We start from the raw sequence: 16933 nt of genomic DNA on the forward strand, positions 1-16933 counted from the left end.
GTTTTATTTTTTTCCCTATATGGATATCCAATTGTCTCTGCACCATTTCTTGAGAAGACTTTACTTTCCTCATTGGATTGCTTTGGTACCTTTGTTGAAAACAAATGATTAATAGGTCTGTTTATGAGCTTTCTAGTTTATGAGCTTTCCAGTCTAGTCTAGCCAATTCTTAGGCCTGTATCATATTTTTTTTCGGGCAAGGCTTTATTGGGGCCACAGGGGGAAGTGAGAACAAGTAACAGGTTCCCTTGCTGGCTGGCTCCCTGAGGGGAGGCGAGCTTGTTCCTTATATGGGGTGAGGGTAGGGGTGTGTCCAGGGGTCTTGCTGGAGGAGTGGCTTAGGTGGTTTGCCCACCCCTAAGGTGGTGTTGTAGCATATGCTCAGTACCCTGCTTTTGCTCCCAATACCCTGTTTTTGCTCCAAGCTCTTCAAAAGTGGCAGTTGGGTGTTTTTGGTCTCTTTGTATCTTTTGGGTCCAGAATTTGCCCCAACTGCACATGCATGCAGTTATTTTTAGTCCCATATAGTTTCTTTGTATTTTGTTGCTCGAGGAGATGTTTGTCCAGGTGCAAGCACTGCAGCAAAGGGTCCTAGGTCCCAGCCTATCTCATCCCCTGCTGAGAGACTCTACACCCTTATTCTTAAGGGGTAAGGGACCAAAGGTCTCTTTTTCTGAAACTTCTTCCTGCATAAGGGGACAGGGGCCACAGACCCTAGTCCCTAGAGGTGTAGAAGTCTCTTGCTGACTGTCCCAAGGACCTGGGCCACTTTCCTTGAGCTATCATGAGCCTTACTTCAAATTGTCAGAGCCTAGAAGACACAAACTCAATCAAAAGGTTAAACAAACAAGGACTATAAAGGAGAAAAACAACAATAGCCATTAAAGGGCCTAGGAAGGGAAGGAACCAGGTTACTTTGGGAGGGCTTCCTTAACTGTTGACCTGACAGGGGAGGCAATGTCGCCCCTGCCAAGAAGCCATTCTGTTTGGGTGTATATTTTTGTTATTCGCGGGGTTAAAGTTCAACATGTTTCTCTATTTTTAGAATGGAAGGTCTGGGTTGGTCCCAGGTCTCCTTTTTGGACCGAAAAGTCTTAGTCACAGGTTTACAACAATAGGGAAGACAACAGAGTACTAGACAAAATATAGTCTAAATCAGTATGACTGAAAAGAGAAGGGTTATGAGAAAACAAAAACCTCCTGCCAGAAAGCTTTTTATTTTTTTTGCAGTACGCGGGCCTCTCACTGTTGTGGCCTCTCCCGTGGCGGAGCACAGGCTCCGGACGCACAGGCTCAGCGGCCATGGCTCACGGGCCCAGCCGCTCCGCAGCATGTGGATCTTCCCAGACCGGGGCACGAACCCGTGTCCCCTGCATCGGCAGGCAGACTCTCAACCACTGCGCCACCAGGGAAGCCCCAGAAAGCTTTTTATACCTTGTGGTATCCAAGAGAACAAACTGGAGAACCAGTTTTCAGTTTCCCTGCCCATATTGAATAGTGAGGATTGGTGGTTAATTGTCTGCTGAAACCAGGTGGTTTGTTGTCAGATATTCTCAGTGTTGGTTTCTACCCGGTATGGGCATCAGGGCTGTTTTCTTTGCCTCCCTATGTGCCCTGTTCCCTTAGGTAACTTGAGAATTTTCCTTGTGGTGCCCACAGCAGTGAATGACTTCTACTAGTGTTGATTTTTGAGCACTTCTATGAGTTGTAATATCTCAGCCCCATATGTTACAGTGGAATTTTTTGCATTTAAAAGTCCTCTTTCTTTCCAGATTAGCTGCATGGGCATGTACAACAAGGAAGGCATATATATATATATTTATTTATTTAAAATTTATTCATTTTATTTATTTATTTTTGGCTGCATTGGGTCTTCATTGCTGCTCACAGGCTTTCTCTAGTTGTGGCGAGCGGGGGCTACTTTTCGTTACAGTGCACGGGCTTCTCATTGTGGTGGCTTCTCTTGTTGCGGAGCACGGGCTCTAGGCGCGCGGGCTTCAGTAGTTGTGGCATGTGGGCTCAGTAGTTGTGGCTCGCGGGATCTAGAGCGCAAGCTCAGTAGTTGTGGCGCACGGGCTTAGCTGCTTCGCGGCATGTGGGATCTTCCCGGACCAGGGCTTGAACCCATGTCCCCTGCACTGTCAGGCGGATTCTTAACCACTGCGCCACCAGGGAAGCCTGGAAGGCATATTTTGAGTCTGTGTATATATTTATAATTTTCCTTCCCCCAATGTTAAGACTCAGGTTAGGGCTATTAGCTCAGCCCTCTGGGCTGAAGTGTTAGGTGGCAAAGGTTTTGCTTATATAACACTATAAGTGCTCACAGTACCATACCCTGCCCTCCTGACTCCATCTTTAATGAAACTACTGCCATCAGTAAACCATTCTTCCTCAGGGTTTTCTATGGCCTGGTCTGTTAGATCAGGCCTACAGGCATAAACCTAGTCAGGGGTTTCAAGGCAGGAATGTGTTAGTTCTGGGCCTTCAGCCAGGATTAGAGTAGCCAGATTGAGGGTGTGGCAAGTTTTGAGGGTTAGTTCTGGGGAGTCAAGGAGTAAAGCCTGCTACTTAGTAAGGCAGCCTCCACTTAGCTAATGGTGGCCTTTAATTTCCAGAATCTTTTGTACTTGATGAGGGGTCTGGACTTCCAGCGGATGTCCAAAGGTAAGCTTGTTAGCTTCTTCCACTAATAAAGCAGTGGCAGCTACCGCCCGGAAGCAGCCATGTCAGCCTTGGGCCATGGAATCTAGTTGTTTGGAAAAATAGCCTATAGGTTGAGGAACTTCTCCTAGCTTTTGTACAAGGACTCCCATAGCTGTCCCCTGTTTTTCAGCTATGTACAAGATAAATGGCTTTTTTAAATTGGGGAGACCCAGAGCAAAAGCTTTGGTGAGGGTCTGTTTGATCTTATTAAGAGCCCTTTCTTGTTCCCCAGTCCAAAGTAATGGCTCTGTATCTGGGCCTTTAGTGGCTTCATATAGAGGCTTAGCCATTAGTCTGAATCCTGGAATCCAAATTCCGCAAAATCCTGTCATGCCTAAGAAAGTACGAGGATTTTTTTTTTGGTCTTTGGGGCGCTTAGTTCTAATATAGCTTCTTTTCTGTCTAGAGATAGTTGTCTGCTTCCAGGGTTTATAATATATCCCAGATATTTAACTTGTTACTTTGAGATTTGTGCTTTTTTCTGAAAGATCCTGTAACCCTGGGTCCCAAGGAAATTAAGGACTTAAATGGTATTCTGATCTGAGGCCTCCATGGTGGGAACTACATATTAATATGTCATCTACATACTGTAGACTGGCCCCTTCTTTTAGGTGTATTTCCCTTAGTTTTTTTTTTTTTTAATAAATTTATTTATTTATTTATATTTTTGGCTGCGTTGGGTCTTCGTTGCTGTGCGCATGCTTTCTCTAGTTGTGGCGAGCTGGAGCGACTCTTTGTTGCGGTGCGCGGGCTTCTCATTGTGGTGGCTTCTCTTGTTGTGGAGCACGGGCTCTAGGTGCACAGGCTTCAGTAGTTGTGGCACATGGGCTCGGTAGTTGTGGCTTGCGGGCCCTAGAGTACAGGCTTAGTAGCTGTGGCGCACAGGCTTAGTTGCTCCATGGCATGTGGCGTCTTCCCTGACCAGGCCTTGAACCCGTGTCCTGTGCATTGGCAGGCAGATTCTTAACCACTGTGCCACCAGGAAGGTCCCTCCCTTAGTTCTTTTCTTAGGGCCTGGGTGAACAAGTGTGGGCTGTCCTGAAACCCCTGAAGCAATACTGTCCAGGTATATTATTGCATTTGACCTGAGTGGGGGTTAGTCTACTAAAAGGCAAACAGATACTGAGATGAGAGATGAACTGGGATGCAAAAGAAGGCATCCCTGAGGTCAAGCACTCCAGGAATCTGGACTAATATAAGGATTGGCCACAAGGGGATGTATAGGGACCACGGCATCATTTACTCCTCTAAGGTCTTGTACTATTCGATATTCCCTATTTGGCTTAACAACTGGCAGAATAGGGGTACTGTATGGAGACTGACAGAGCACTAAGAGGCCACGTCTTAAAAATTTATGGATGAGGGGTTGCAAACCTTTTTTTGCTTCCAACTTTATGGGGTACTGTCTCTTGTTAGAATAAGCGACTTCTGGCTTAAGGCTAATTTTTACAGGTTGAACATTTATAGCCTTCCCAGGGATTCCTTTGTCCCAAACTGCAGGATTTACTGTGTGTAGAATATGGCTGGGAATAGGCCCTTGTTCTTCCAGTTGATTTGTCTCAGTCAGAATCAAGATAAGGGGCTGCTTCGGGCCTCCTAACTGTAATATGGCTCCAAGGGAGCCCAGAAGGTCTCTCCCCAGTAATGGGATAGGACACTCAGGCCCAACTTAAAAGGCACATGAGATCAAACACTGTTCAAATAGGCAAGTGAGAGGCCCAGTGAAGTAACGGGTGTGAGGCTTTCCATGAACACCAGTCACAGTACAGCTTTTGGAGGAAGGAGGCCCAGTGTGAGAGATCAGGACAGAGTAAGTGTCTCCATTATCACTTAAAAAATTGATTTTCTTACCTGCTATGTCAAGGAGCACCCGGGCCTCCTTGATGGAGATAGATGTCTCATTGCGGGGAGCCACCAGAATCCCCAGGCCCGCTCAGTCGTCCAGCATGGCCATCTCAGGAGAGGGACCCCCCAAACGTGGTGACACTGAAACAAGAGGTTCAGGTGGCTACTTGTCACCCACAGGGAAGCTGCATTCAGTGGTCCTGGGGGTGCCCAGATCCTCTCCCTGAAAGAGGACAACTGCCCCACACTGAGCACTGTAAATCTGATACTGATCAGCGTTCTTGGCCTTCCCCAATCAATAGAAATTGATTAGAGGCCAGACAAGAAATTCAGGCAAGGCTTTATTGGGGCCCCTGCTACAGCAGGGCGGAGTGAGAACAAGTGATAAGTTCCTTTGCTTGCTGCTCCTGCCTGTATCACATTGTTTTCATTACTGTAGTTTGTAGTTAGTCTTGAAGTCAGGTAGTATAAGTCCTCTGACTTTGTTGTTCTTTTCAAGATTGCCTTGATTATTCTAGGTTCTTTGCATTTCTACAGAAATTATACAATCAACTATCTCAAATTCTATTTGAAAAAAAGAAGAAGCTGGATGGGATTTTGAATTGGCATTGTGTTGAATCTATAGATCACTTTAGGGAGAATTGACATCTTAATACTACTGAACTTTTCAATCCATGAGTATAGTATCTCTCTTCACTTATTAAGATCTTCTTTAATTTCTTTCAGCAATGGTTTGTAGTTTTGGTTGGAGGAGTTGTGCACATTTTAAAATTTATTCTGAAATAGTTCATATTTTTTAATGCTGTTGTAGGTGGAATTTATTCTAATTTCACCTTTCCAACTGTTTGCACTTTCATGTAAGTATATAATTGAATTTTGCTTATGTGAACTTGATATTTATTTTATTAATTCTAGTCTCATTCTGTAGATTCTTTAGGATTTTCTACATAAACAATCATGTCATCTGCAAATAAAGGCAAGTTTTACTTACTCCTTGCTAATCTTTATGCCCTTATTTCTTTTTCATGCAATGGCTAGGACCTTCATAACACTGTTTAATAGAAGTGGTAAGACTGGGCCTTCTTGCATTTTGCCTGATCTTAGGGGAAAGCATTTCATATTTTACCATTAGCTGTGTTACTAGTTTCAAGTTTTCATTAATCTTTTTTATCAGATTGAGGACTTTACCTTCTATTCTTAATTTGGTAAGAATTCGTATTAAATTTTGCCAAATGCCTTATCTGCATTTATTGAAATGATCATATGGGTTTTCTTCTGTTCATATGGTACATTACTTTAATTTTTGGCTATTAAACCAACCTTGTTTTGTTAGGATAAACCCAACTTGGTCATAAAGTATTATCCTTTGTATATATTACTGAATTTGATTTACTACTATTTTGGGAAGCATTTTTGTATCTGTACTTATGAAGGATATTGGTCTTTGTTTTGGTCATGAAGATTTTCCTTTGTTTTGTAGTACTTTGTCAGATTTTGGTATTAGGGTTATTATGGCATAAAAAAAATGAGTTGGGGAGTGTTCCCTTTTATTTGAGAGTTTGTGTAAAATTGGTATTATTTCTCAAGAATTTGAAAGAATTCACCAGTGAAACTATCTGGGTCTGGAGTTGATAATGAATTGAATTTCTTTTACAGATATAAGACTAATAAGATTTTCTTTTTCATCTTGTGCCAGTTGGATTTTAGTTTTGTTTTGTTCTGTCCGTTTCATTGAAGATGTCAAATTTTTGTTATAACGTTGGTTATAGTATTCCCTTTTTTATCCTTTTAATGCTTGTACGCTCTGTAGTGATATCCACCCCTACCCCAATCCCTATTGTTTTTTTTTAATTAAGATATAATTGACATATAACATTGTGTAAGTTTAAGGTGTACAACTTGTTGATTTGATACATGTATATATTGCAATAGGGTTACCACCATAACATTAGCTAACACCTCCATCATGGCACATAATTACAATTTCTTTTTTGTGGTGAGAACATTTAAGATCTAGTCTCTTAGCAACTTTGAACTATATAATACATTATTGTTAACTATAATCACAGTGTTGGGTGTTAGATCTTCAGAACTTTTTCATCTTCGATCTGCAAGTTTCTACTGTTTGGCCAACATCTCCCCACTTTGTGCTTCATTTTCTTGATGAGACTTTAAACTAGAAATTATTTGACTTTTAAAAAAAATCTTTTCAAAGAACCAACTTTTGGCCTTGTCAATTTTCTCTAATGCTGGTCTGTTTTCACGTTTATTGATTTTTGTTCTTTGGTATTTCTTTCTATTTATTTGGGTTTACTTTGCTCTTCTGTTTCTAACTTCTTAAGGTGTAACTTTATATCAAACACTTCAGATCTTCTTTTCTCATTTAAACATTTAAAGTTACACAATTCCCTCTTAAGCACATGGTTTGATATGTTGTGTTGTTATCATTCAGTTTTTGAAGAGTTTTCTAATTCTTCTTATGATTTCTTCTTTGATCATGGATTATTTAGAAGTGTGTTATTTAATATCCAGATATTTGGTTTTATTTCTAGGTATTATTATTGATTTCTAATTAATTTCATTATGATCAGGTAATATGTTCTATATGATTTCAGTGCTTTGAAATTTATAGAAACTTGTTTTATGACATAGCATATGGGGTGTCTTGGTGAATGTAGCTTGTGCACTTGTAAAAAATGTATATTCTGTAGTTACTGGCTGTAACATTTTATAAATATCACTTAAATCATAGTATTATTCAAATTATATTTGACTGATTTTTGTCTAGTTGTTGAAACTTGACTGATTTTTTTTAGCATTTGACAAAATTTAATATCTATTCATAATAATAAGTTCTTAACAAATTAGACATAGACAAATGTAGCTTAATGTAATAAAGGCCATATACAACAAGCCCACAGCTAACATCATACTCAATGGTGAAAGGCTGAAAGCTTTTCCTCCAAGATCAGGAACTAGACAAAGGTGCCCACTCTCATCGCTCCTATTCAACATAATAATGGAAGTCCTTGCAAGATCTGGAATAGCCAAGCAGTCCTGAGAAAGAACAAAGAGGGAGGCATAAAATTCTGGATTTCTTTTCTTTTCAATTCTGTGTTCCAGAGATTTGGAGAGGAATGAATGATGAGGATGGCTCTTTTCTCCCTGAAGTCTGGAGCCTTCTGTAGGAGAATCAAAGACTGGAGTTGACTTGAAAGCTGAGAGTTGGAATTATCTGGAGGCTTTTTCAACTCAATTCTGGCGCCAGGAGTAGGATGACTTGAGTTTGCTGACATAATCACATGCCCTTCTCTTGTGGCTTGGCTGGTGTTTTGATTGCTATTTCTTCATTGGGATGATTTAGTTGTTCTTCTAAACAGAAAGTTATGAGATTCCTTGAATTCTAGAAATCAGAAATCAAAATTGGTTTCACTGGCCAAAAGTCATGATGTCAGCTGAGCTGCAGGGAAGGAGGCTTTAGGGAAGAATTCATTTCCTCATTTTTTCCAGTGACTAGAGCTGTATTACTTACACCCTTGGTTCCTGGTTGTTCTTCCATCTTTAAAACCAGGAGCCTAACATCTCGTCTTAGTCATCAGGTTGCCTTCCAACTCTTGAAACTAGACTGATTTTTTTTTTAAGAGTTTATTTATTTATTTATTTGTTTGTTTATTTATTTGTTTTTCGCTGCGTTGGGTTTTCGTTGCTCCACTCAGGCTTTCTCTAGTTGTGGCAAGTGGGGACTACACTTTGTTGTGGTGCCCAGGCTTCTCATTGCAGTGGCTTCTCTTGTTGCAGAGTACAGGCTCTAGGCATGCAAGCTTCAATAGTTGTGGCACACGGGCTCAAGAGCACAGTCTCAGTAGTTGTCGCGCACAGGCTTAGTTGCTCCATGGCATGTGGAATCTTCTCGGATCAGGGATCGAACCCGTGTCCCCTGCATTGGCAGGCGGACTCAACCACTGCACCACCAGGGAAATCCTGCATACTTTTTTTTTTTTTTTTTTTGCGGTACGCGGGCCTCTCACTGTTGTGGCCTCTCCCGTTGCAGAGCACAGGCTCTGGACACACAGGCTCAGCGGCCATGTTTCACGGGGCCCAGCCGCTCCATGGCATGTGGGATCTTCCCGGACTGGGGCACGAACACGTGTCCTCTGCATCGGCAGGCGGACTCTCAACCACTGCGCCACCAGGGAAGCCCCCTGCATACTTATAAAGTGTACAACTTGATAAGTTTTGACATGCATGAAGCCATCACCATTATCAAGAAAATGAACATATTCATCACCCCCCCAAAGTTTCTCATGCCCCCTTTTAATTTTTCTCTCACATCTCCCACTACCCAGGCAACCACTTATCTTCTTTCTGTCATTATAGATTAGTTTGTATTTTTAATAAATTATATGTGCTCTTTTTCTTTCCTGGTTCTCTCACTCAGCATACTTATTTTGATATTCATCCTATTGTATGCAGCAAGAATTCATTCCTTTGTATTGTTGAGGATATTGTACCTACCACAATTTGTTTATCCATTTACTTGTTGATGGACAAACTTGGATTGTTGACAATTTTTGGCTATTACAAATAAAGCTTCTATGAATATTCTTTTACAAATCTTTGTTTGGACCTGTGCTTTCTTTACTCTCAGTAAATACCTAGAAGTGAAGTGTCTGGATCATATGGGAGGTTTTAAGACCTTGGCAGTTTTCCAAAGTGGTGTTACCATTTTCTATTCCCAGCAGAAGTGTATGAGAGTTCCAGGGGTAAACCTCACTCGGTAGTGATATATTATCCTTATACTTTCTTGAATTCACTTGCTAAAAATTCTATTTGTTTCATAACTATTTGGCTGTTTAGGTTATCTATTTCTTCTTGAGTGAGCTTTGGTGTTTTATGTCTTTTAGGGGATTTGTCCATATAAAGTATCAAATTTGTAGGCAAATTTATATAAAGTTATTCATAATAGTCTATAATTATTGTTTTAATATGTATAGAATCTGTAGTGATGTTACCTCTCCCATTTCTGATATTGGTAATTTGTGTTTTCTTTCTTACACAGGTTAGACTGTCCAGAGGTTTATTAACTTTACTGATCTAAAAACCAGCTTTGAGTTCATTGATTCTGCCTTGTTTTCTGTTTTCTATTTTATTGATTTCTACTTTGATCTTTATTATTTCCTTTCTTCTGTTTACTTTGGATTTGATATCCTCATTTCTTAGCTTCTTAAGGTGAAAGCTGAGGCCATTAGTTTGACACCTTTCTTATTTCTAATATAGACATTTTGCATTATGAATTCCCCCCAAAAAATCTACTTTAGCAGTGTCTCACAAGTTCTGTTGTATTTTCATTTTCATTCAGTTCACAATACTAATTTCCCTTTTAATTTCTTCTTTGCCCCCGGGTTACTTAGTTTCCAGATATTTGGGAGTCATATGTCTAGAGGTCTTTCTGTTATTGATTTTTATTTTAATTCCATTGTGGTCAGAGCACATACTTTATATGACTTGGCTCTTTAAGAATTGATTGAGACTTGTTTTATGGCCCAGAATGTTGTCTGTTTTGGTAAATGTTCTATATGTACTTGAAAATAATATGTAGTCTGCTGTTGTTTGCTGGAATGTTCTATAAATGCCAATCATGTAAAGTTGATTGATAGTCTTATTCAAGTGTACTATGTCCTTGCTGCTTTTCTGCCTCTCAATTATTGAAATCCCATATTATAGTTGTGGATTTATTTACAGTTCTATCAGTTTTTACACCATGTATTTTCACGCTGTGTTATTGGGGGCTTAGACATTTAGGATGTTTATGTCTTCTTGATTAAGTGACCCCTTGATATTATGAAATGACCTTCCTTATCCCTGGTGACATTCTTTGCTGTGAGATGTAGTTCTTTCTGATATTAATATAGCTATTCCACTTTTCTTTTGAGTAGTTTTAGCATGGTGTATCTTTTTTCACTCTTTAACTTATTTTTGTCTTTATATTTAAAGCTTATATGCAGCATAGAGTTTGAGCCTACTTCTTATCCAGTATGTCAATCTCTGCCTTTTACTTGGAGTGTTCAGACCATTTCCATTAATGTTGTCGTTGATATAGTTTTAAGTCTCTCACCTTGTTATTTGTTTTCCATTTTTCCAACTGTTGTCTTTTACTTTTTTACTTTTCCTTCCTTTTAAAAAATTGGTTGAGTATTTTTTATGACTCTGTTTTTCTCCCTCTTCAGCGTATTAGCTATAATTCTTTATTTTATGGTAGTGACTGCATTAGGGATTATAGTCTGCATTTTTATCACAGTTACCTACATATAATATTGTGCTTCTTCAAGTATAGAATAAAAGCCTTACAATTATATACTTCTATTTCTTCACTCTTGGGATTTATATTATTATTATTTTACTTATGCATATATTATAAACAAAAAGTACAAAAATATAACATGTTATAAACAAAAATTTTTATTTTTGTTTAGTCATTTATCTTTTAGAAGATTCAAATAATAAGAAAATAAATCTTAACTACCATTGCAGTTACCATTTCTGGTACTTTTCTTTAGGATAGATCAAGAGTTGGCTGTCTTTTTCCATAAAGGGTCAAATGGTAAATATTTTAGGCTTTTAGGCCATAAATAAAACTTTATTTACAAAAACAGGTGGAAGGCTCTAAATTTTGCCAAACTCTGGTGTGGTTTCATATTCCATCTGGTTTTGTTTTCCTTCTGCCTAAAGGACTTCTTTTAATGTGGGTGTACTGTCATGAGCACGCAAGTTTGCTGGTGATGGGTTCTTATAGCTCTTGTATGTTCGAAGACATTTTTATCTCTCCATTGTTTTTAAAAGATATTGTTAAAAGCTGACTAGAGAAGCTACATCGATAGGTTTTTTTTTTCTCTTTCAGTACTTTAAGGCTATTACTCTACTATCTTTTTTCTTGCATTTTGTTTTTGACAAGAAATCTGTCATCCTTGTCTTTTTTTTTTTTTCCTGGTTGCTTTTAGGATTTTATCACTGGTTTTGAGCACTTGGGTTATGATGTGCCTTTGCATAGTTTTCTTCATGTTTCTTTTGCTTGGACTTTGAATCTCTATGTTTATAGTTTTCATCAATTTGGAAAATTTTCTGCTGTTAATTAGTCAAATATATTTTTTGACCCTCTCCCTTCCTTTGGAGACTCCAATTACACATATATTAGATTACTTGAAGTTTTTCCAGAACTCATAATGCACTTTTAGTTTTTTGGATTCTGAAAATTTTCCTTCATGTGCAGTAGACTTGGAATTTCTCTCTTTGTAATCCAGACTTCAGTCTTAAATTCAAAAGCCAATGAATTGCAAATTTGTGTGAAAGATTTTCTCTTTCTGTCTTCAGATGAAAAGTATTACTTTAAAGGTTACCTAGGCAGATAAGTAGATGCTATTTTAAAAGTATTTTCATGGCTGGAGAACTTTTAGAAGACAAAAATGCCGGAGGCTGTCTGGACATTAGTATGAGAGTTTTGTACTGGAGAATCATTAATTTGTTGTCTTTCTACAATTTAGGCAGTCACTGAGGAGAGTATTGCCTTTTTGCAGAAGAGAGTGGTAGAACTAGAGAATGAAAAGGGAGCCTTGCTCTTTAATTCTGTAGAGCTGGAGGAGCTGAAAGCTGAGAATGGTACGTATAAATGAAAACCATAATTCTCTGACTTCTTAACCCACAAGTGCCTCTACTTTTATCACTATATATGTATAACATGTAGATTCTCTGATTCTATGATAATAAAGATCTTAGACAGCATGGCTGGTAATTAGTGAAGTTAGGATTAATACACATTAAACAATTTAAGCACAATACCAGTGTTTACATAAGTATAACATTTTACAGTATGGGCTATAGATGCTGCAGGAGATCTGTATTATATTCATTTTGGAGTGGCCAAGGAATCTTCTCAGAAGTATGGCTTGAATAGGACCTTAATAAGACAATGAATTTTTAAATAGCCAAAATAAAGAGAGAAAAGACTTTCCCAGTAATAAATTTGTGGGGTGAGATAATAGAGATCAGTATAAATAAAGGTTCAGAGGTAGAAACCATTTTGGCTTTTGCTCATAGTATATACTGCTTAGAACCTTATCCCTTTTCTTTAGCTTGGCTAATTCTTACTCATGTTTCAGGCCTCACCTAGGCCATTATCTTTTTCAGGAAGTCGATCCTAATTTCCCAAAGTTGGGTTAAATGCACTTTTGTGCTTCCAAATTGCATTCTTTTAGCATTGTATTAAGATCATCTATTTATAATTTTATGTTTTATATTATAAGCTCTTTAGAGATAAAGTATAAGCTCTTCAAAGGCAGGGGCCCTTTTTTTTTTCGTCTTTTGCTTTACCAGGAACTAGAATAGTACCTGGCAAATGAGTGGCTGCTGAATAAAGTTTTGTTTGATTGAACTAAATTTAGCACTTTATTCTATTGGACTGTGTGTGAAGAGTTAGTAAGAATGAAGATAATACCTCCTTCCATTTGTCACCTGCTTCATAAGGACCTTATGGTTTTAATAACTTCTAGTTAATAACGTTTTACTTATCTATTTTATCCTGGAGTAACTGACTACCATGCTTTATCTTTAAGAGTGAGAATGAATACCAAATAAAGTTTGTACCATTTCCTAAAGTCTATAGCCAATATTTCCAACTTAACCATCTTACAGTTCCACTTAGCTATAAACTAGGGATCGTATACCTTTATTAGACTAGTCCCACCATTGCTGATAAAGAAAGAACGCCACAAATTCAGTTCATTATTCAACCCACTGAAAATACTTCTTTGAGATCTTATCCGTGATGCTTATTTTGTAGTTTTGCAAGCAGTCCCTATCACTTTCGTGTAGCTCACTGTGATTTAGAGGTTCTGTGAGTTCCATTCTCTTTGTTCTTTCCTGCAGGGGTCACTGGACTTGTTTTCTGTATTAGTTTTTGGGTCTGGTCTCATAGGTTACCTTTGCTTTATGAGTCATGTTCTATTAAACTCACTTTTTGTGCTTCCATTTCTGCCACTGTGCTCCTTCCTCAAATAATCTTGTGAAATGTCTGAACATATTATATACAGTCTTGAATTCGTGTCATAAATGTTCATTCATTCATTCAGCAAATATCTATGGTGCCTTTCCTATGTACCAGGCACTAATTTAGTTGCTAAGCATATTGCTCTGAACATATTAGAGGACAAGACAGGCTATAAACATGTATATACATAAGAAAATTTCAGGGAGTGATAAGTATTAGGATAAAAATAGAACAGGCTGCTGCACATGTGCCTGGGGGAAGAAGAAAGTAGCGTCAGAGTGGTTAGGGTGGGCCTCTCTGAGCACTTGATACCTGAATGATGAAAAGGGGACAGCCATGCAAAAAGAGGCTGAGCAAATCGAATCCCAAGCAGAGAAGAGCAGTGCAAACACCCTGAAGTATGAATAAATTTGATATGTTTGCAGACAGAAAGAAGGCCAGTGTTCTTGGGATTAGAGTGAGCAAAAAAGGGGTAGTACAAGCAGAGGAGTTTGTAGAATAAGTGGGGTCAAATCATGTAGGTCACGTTAAGACATTTGGATGTAGTGTAAAAAATATGCTTCTTTTGTTTGTTTCTTTAATATATTTGTCTTAACTTCTCAGAAAGAGTATAAACTTCTTGGGGGCTTATTAATACTCAATATTTTTATCCTCCAAGGTACTACTACTGTTTTTAAATACACACTTTGTAAACATGGGGTGGAACTCAGAAGACTGAATTCTGATCCCAGCTCTATGAACTAGCTGTAGGTCATGGCATTTCTTTGTTTCCTCATATGGTCATTGAGGAGATTGGATAGCTCCCTTCTAGTGCTAAAATTTGATGTCCTTATGAAAATATGTGAAAGAATGTTGAAGACATTATAAGTGCTATATTAATACATTATAAGATGGATACAGAGGGTTATAGATAAATTAAGTTAAATTTATTGCCCTAGAAGTCCCAAATTATGCCACAGAAATAGCTGCTTTTTGTCATATGCTCTGGCATTTTTATTCCCTTTAAAGCCTTCCACTATTTATTATACTTCACTCAGGTTAATAATTAACACCTAGTACCATTCTATCTTATATCTCATCTTCTCATCTTCTTTTGCAACTTCTTTAATAAAATAAACGTTTTATCTCCCCCAAACTATTGTATCTGTTCTTTCCTCTTGGTTATTTCATGCATCTCAAATAGCCACATACACAATCATACCTCTGTTTTTTTCAAACACTCTACATTTATCTTCTAAGGATATTTATTTTGTGACTTTCAGAAAAACTGTCCTCTCAGATTACTCTCCTAGAGGCTCAGAAGAGAACTGGAGAGGCAGATAGAGAAGTCAGTGAGGTAAGTGATGCATTCTTTTTTTTTTTTAATGATTTATTTTATTTATTTTGGCTGTGTTGTGTCTTCGTAGCTGTGCGTGGACTTTCTCTAGTTGCGGTGAGTGAGGGCTACTCTTCGTTGTGGTGTGCGGGCTTCTCATTGGGGTGGCTTGTTTTGTTGTGGAGCACAGGCTCTAGGTGCCCAGGCATAGTAGTTGTGGCTCGCGGGCTCTAGGGCGCAGGCTCAGTAGCTGTGGTGCATCGGCTTAGTTGCTTCGTGGCATGTGGAATCTTCCCAGACCAGGGCTCGAACCCATGCCTCCTGCATTGGCAGGCGGACTCTTAACCACTGTGCCACCAGGGAAGACCGATGCATTCTTAAAATAATCAGAATATGAGCTCAATCAAAGGGAGGTAATTTCAAACCTAAGCTTTTCTGCAATTTTCTAATGTTGATAGAGAATTACATTACCTGGAAAGTGAGGTTTAAGAGTTGTAATGTTTATTATTTATCTTTTACTCTCACTTGTTTCTAAATATTTGGAATTTTTTTGTTTGTTCAGAACCAACGCAAGTACAGTAGCACTTGCTTGGGATTTGATAACCCATTTTTCATGCTAGGTTATCATTTATTTCAGCTTCTTTGCCCATCTCAGATAAGTTTCTCAGTGAAGAGATTAGATAAAGTCTCTAGTCTCTCCCCAAATCCCCTTCCCCAGTTGGCACAGTTTCACTTAGGATTATATTAAAAAGGGTATTGTCAGAGAATGGTGCTTTTTATAACCTAAAAATTACTGTAAGAAATGTATGGTTGCTCAATATTCTGCTGATTTAAGATTACTGTTAGCTGTACTGTGTTTAATTGTCCTTCCAATCAACAAGTCAGTGATAGACTCATAAATGGCTTTGGGGAATAATGTAACTTCCTTTTTTTAAAAAAATTATTTATTTATTTATTTTTGGCTGTGTTGCATCTTCGTTGCTGCACGTGGGCTTTCTCTAGTTGTGGCGAGTGGGGGCTACTCTTCGTTGCGGTACATGGGCTTCTCATTGCGGTGGCTTCTCTTATTGTGGAGGACGGGTTCTAGGCGCACAAGCTTCAGTAGTTGCAGCACGTGGGCTCAGTAGTTGTGGCTCGCGGGCTCTGGAGCGCAGGCTCAGTAGTTGTGGCTCATGGGCTTAGTTTTTCTGTGGCATATGGGATCTTCCCAGACCAGGGATTGGACCCATGTCCCCAAACTCATTTAATAAAATACTAAATTTGCCATGAGATTCACTGGTTTTGTTTCCCAAGAAAACAATTATAGAATAATTTATGTGGATTGAGCAGTCTAACACAGTAATCCTTGTAATAGTAACTTGGTTAATATTTTGTAAAACAGGTCCATAATGTCTTCCCAATCCCCAACAGAACTCCTTTTTGATTATTTTATCCTGGCAATTTATCTCAATCAACTTGTTTGATATTTGTCTGTTAATGGCTGTCTTATCTAATACTTCCCATTTCAATAGATAGTTTAGGAAAAGGAATCCCTAACTTCCTCCTTGGCATGGGATGAAACAAAAATTTAATTCATTTCCTGCTTCCCTTTTTATTTTTAAGCAGTTCTTAGGAGAAATAAGTAGTTTTAATCTGAAGGAAAAGTTTCCCAAGTGAGGAATATTTAGAAAATGAGTCTCAGGTTTCCTTAAGTGTTATGAATATGACATGACCTCAGTGCAGCATTGACAGGATGCCCTCAGAGGTCCAAGTTGGGAAAACTGATGTTAAAAGTATTTAGCAGTGTTATGTTAGGAAGGTTTGGACAGAAAAGTTTTAGGTTTTGGAAAATGCACAAAATACCAGTTTTTACTTAGGCTCCTTTCTCCCTCCCTCCCTCCCTCCCTCCCTCCCTCCCTTCCTTCCTTCCTTCCTCCCTCCCTCCCTCCCTCCCTTTCTTTCTTTCGAATAAATTTATTTATTTATTATTTATTTATATTGGAGATTTATTTATTTTGGCTGCACTGGGTCTTCGTTGCAGCACGCAGGCT

At 38.6% G+C, this 16933-nt stretch overlaps 1 protein-coding gene across 10 annotated transcripts in view; it reads left to right on the top strand.

Annotated features, from left to right (window-relative positions):
• Positions 1–16933, top strand: part of GOLGB1 (golgin B1) — an 87510-nt gene that overhangs the window by 37122 nt on the left and 33455 nt on the right. For all 10 annotated transcript variants that reach the window (XM_079922266.1, XM_079922257.1, XM_079922259.1 and 7 more), the window contains 2 exons: positions 12087–12201; positions 14851–14924. In XM_079922266.1, the coding sequence (XP_079778392.1) occupies positions 12087–12201; positions 14851–14924 (189 nt within the window). The remainder of the gene's footprint in view (positions 1–12086; positions 12202–14850; positions 14925–16933) is intronic.

Source organism: Stenella coeruleoalba (assembly GCF_951394435.1).
Source record: "Stenella coeruleoalba genome assembly, chromosome: 5".
NCBI classification, from domain to species: Eukaryota; Metazoa; Chordata; class Mammalia; order Artiodactyla; family Delphinidae; genus Stenella; species Stenella coeruleoalba.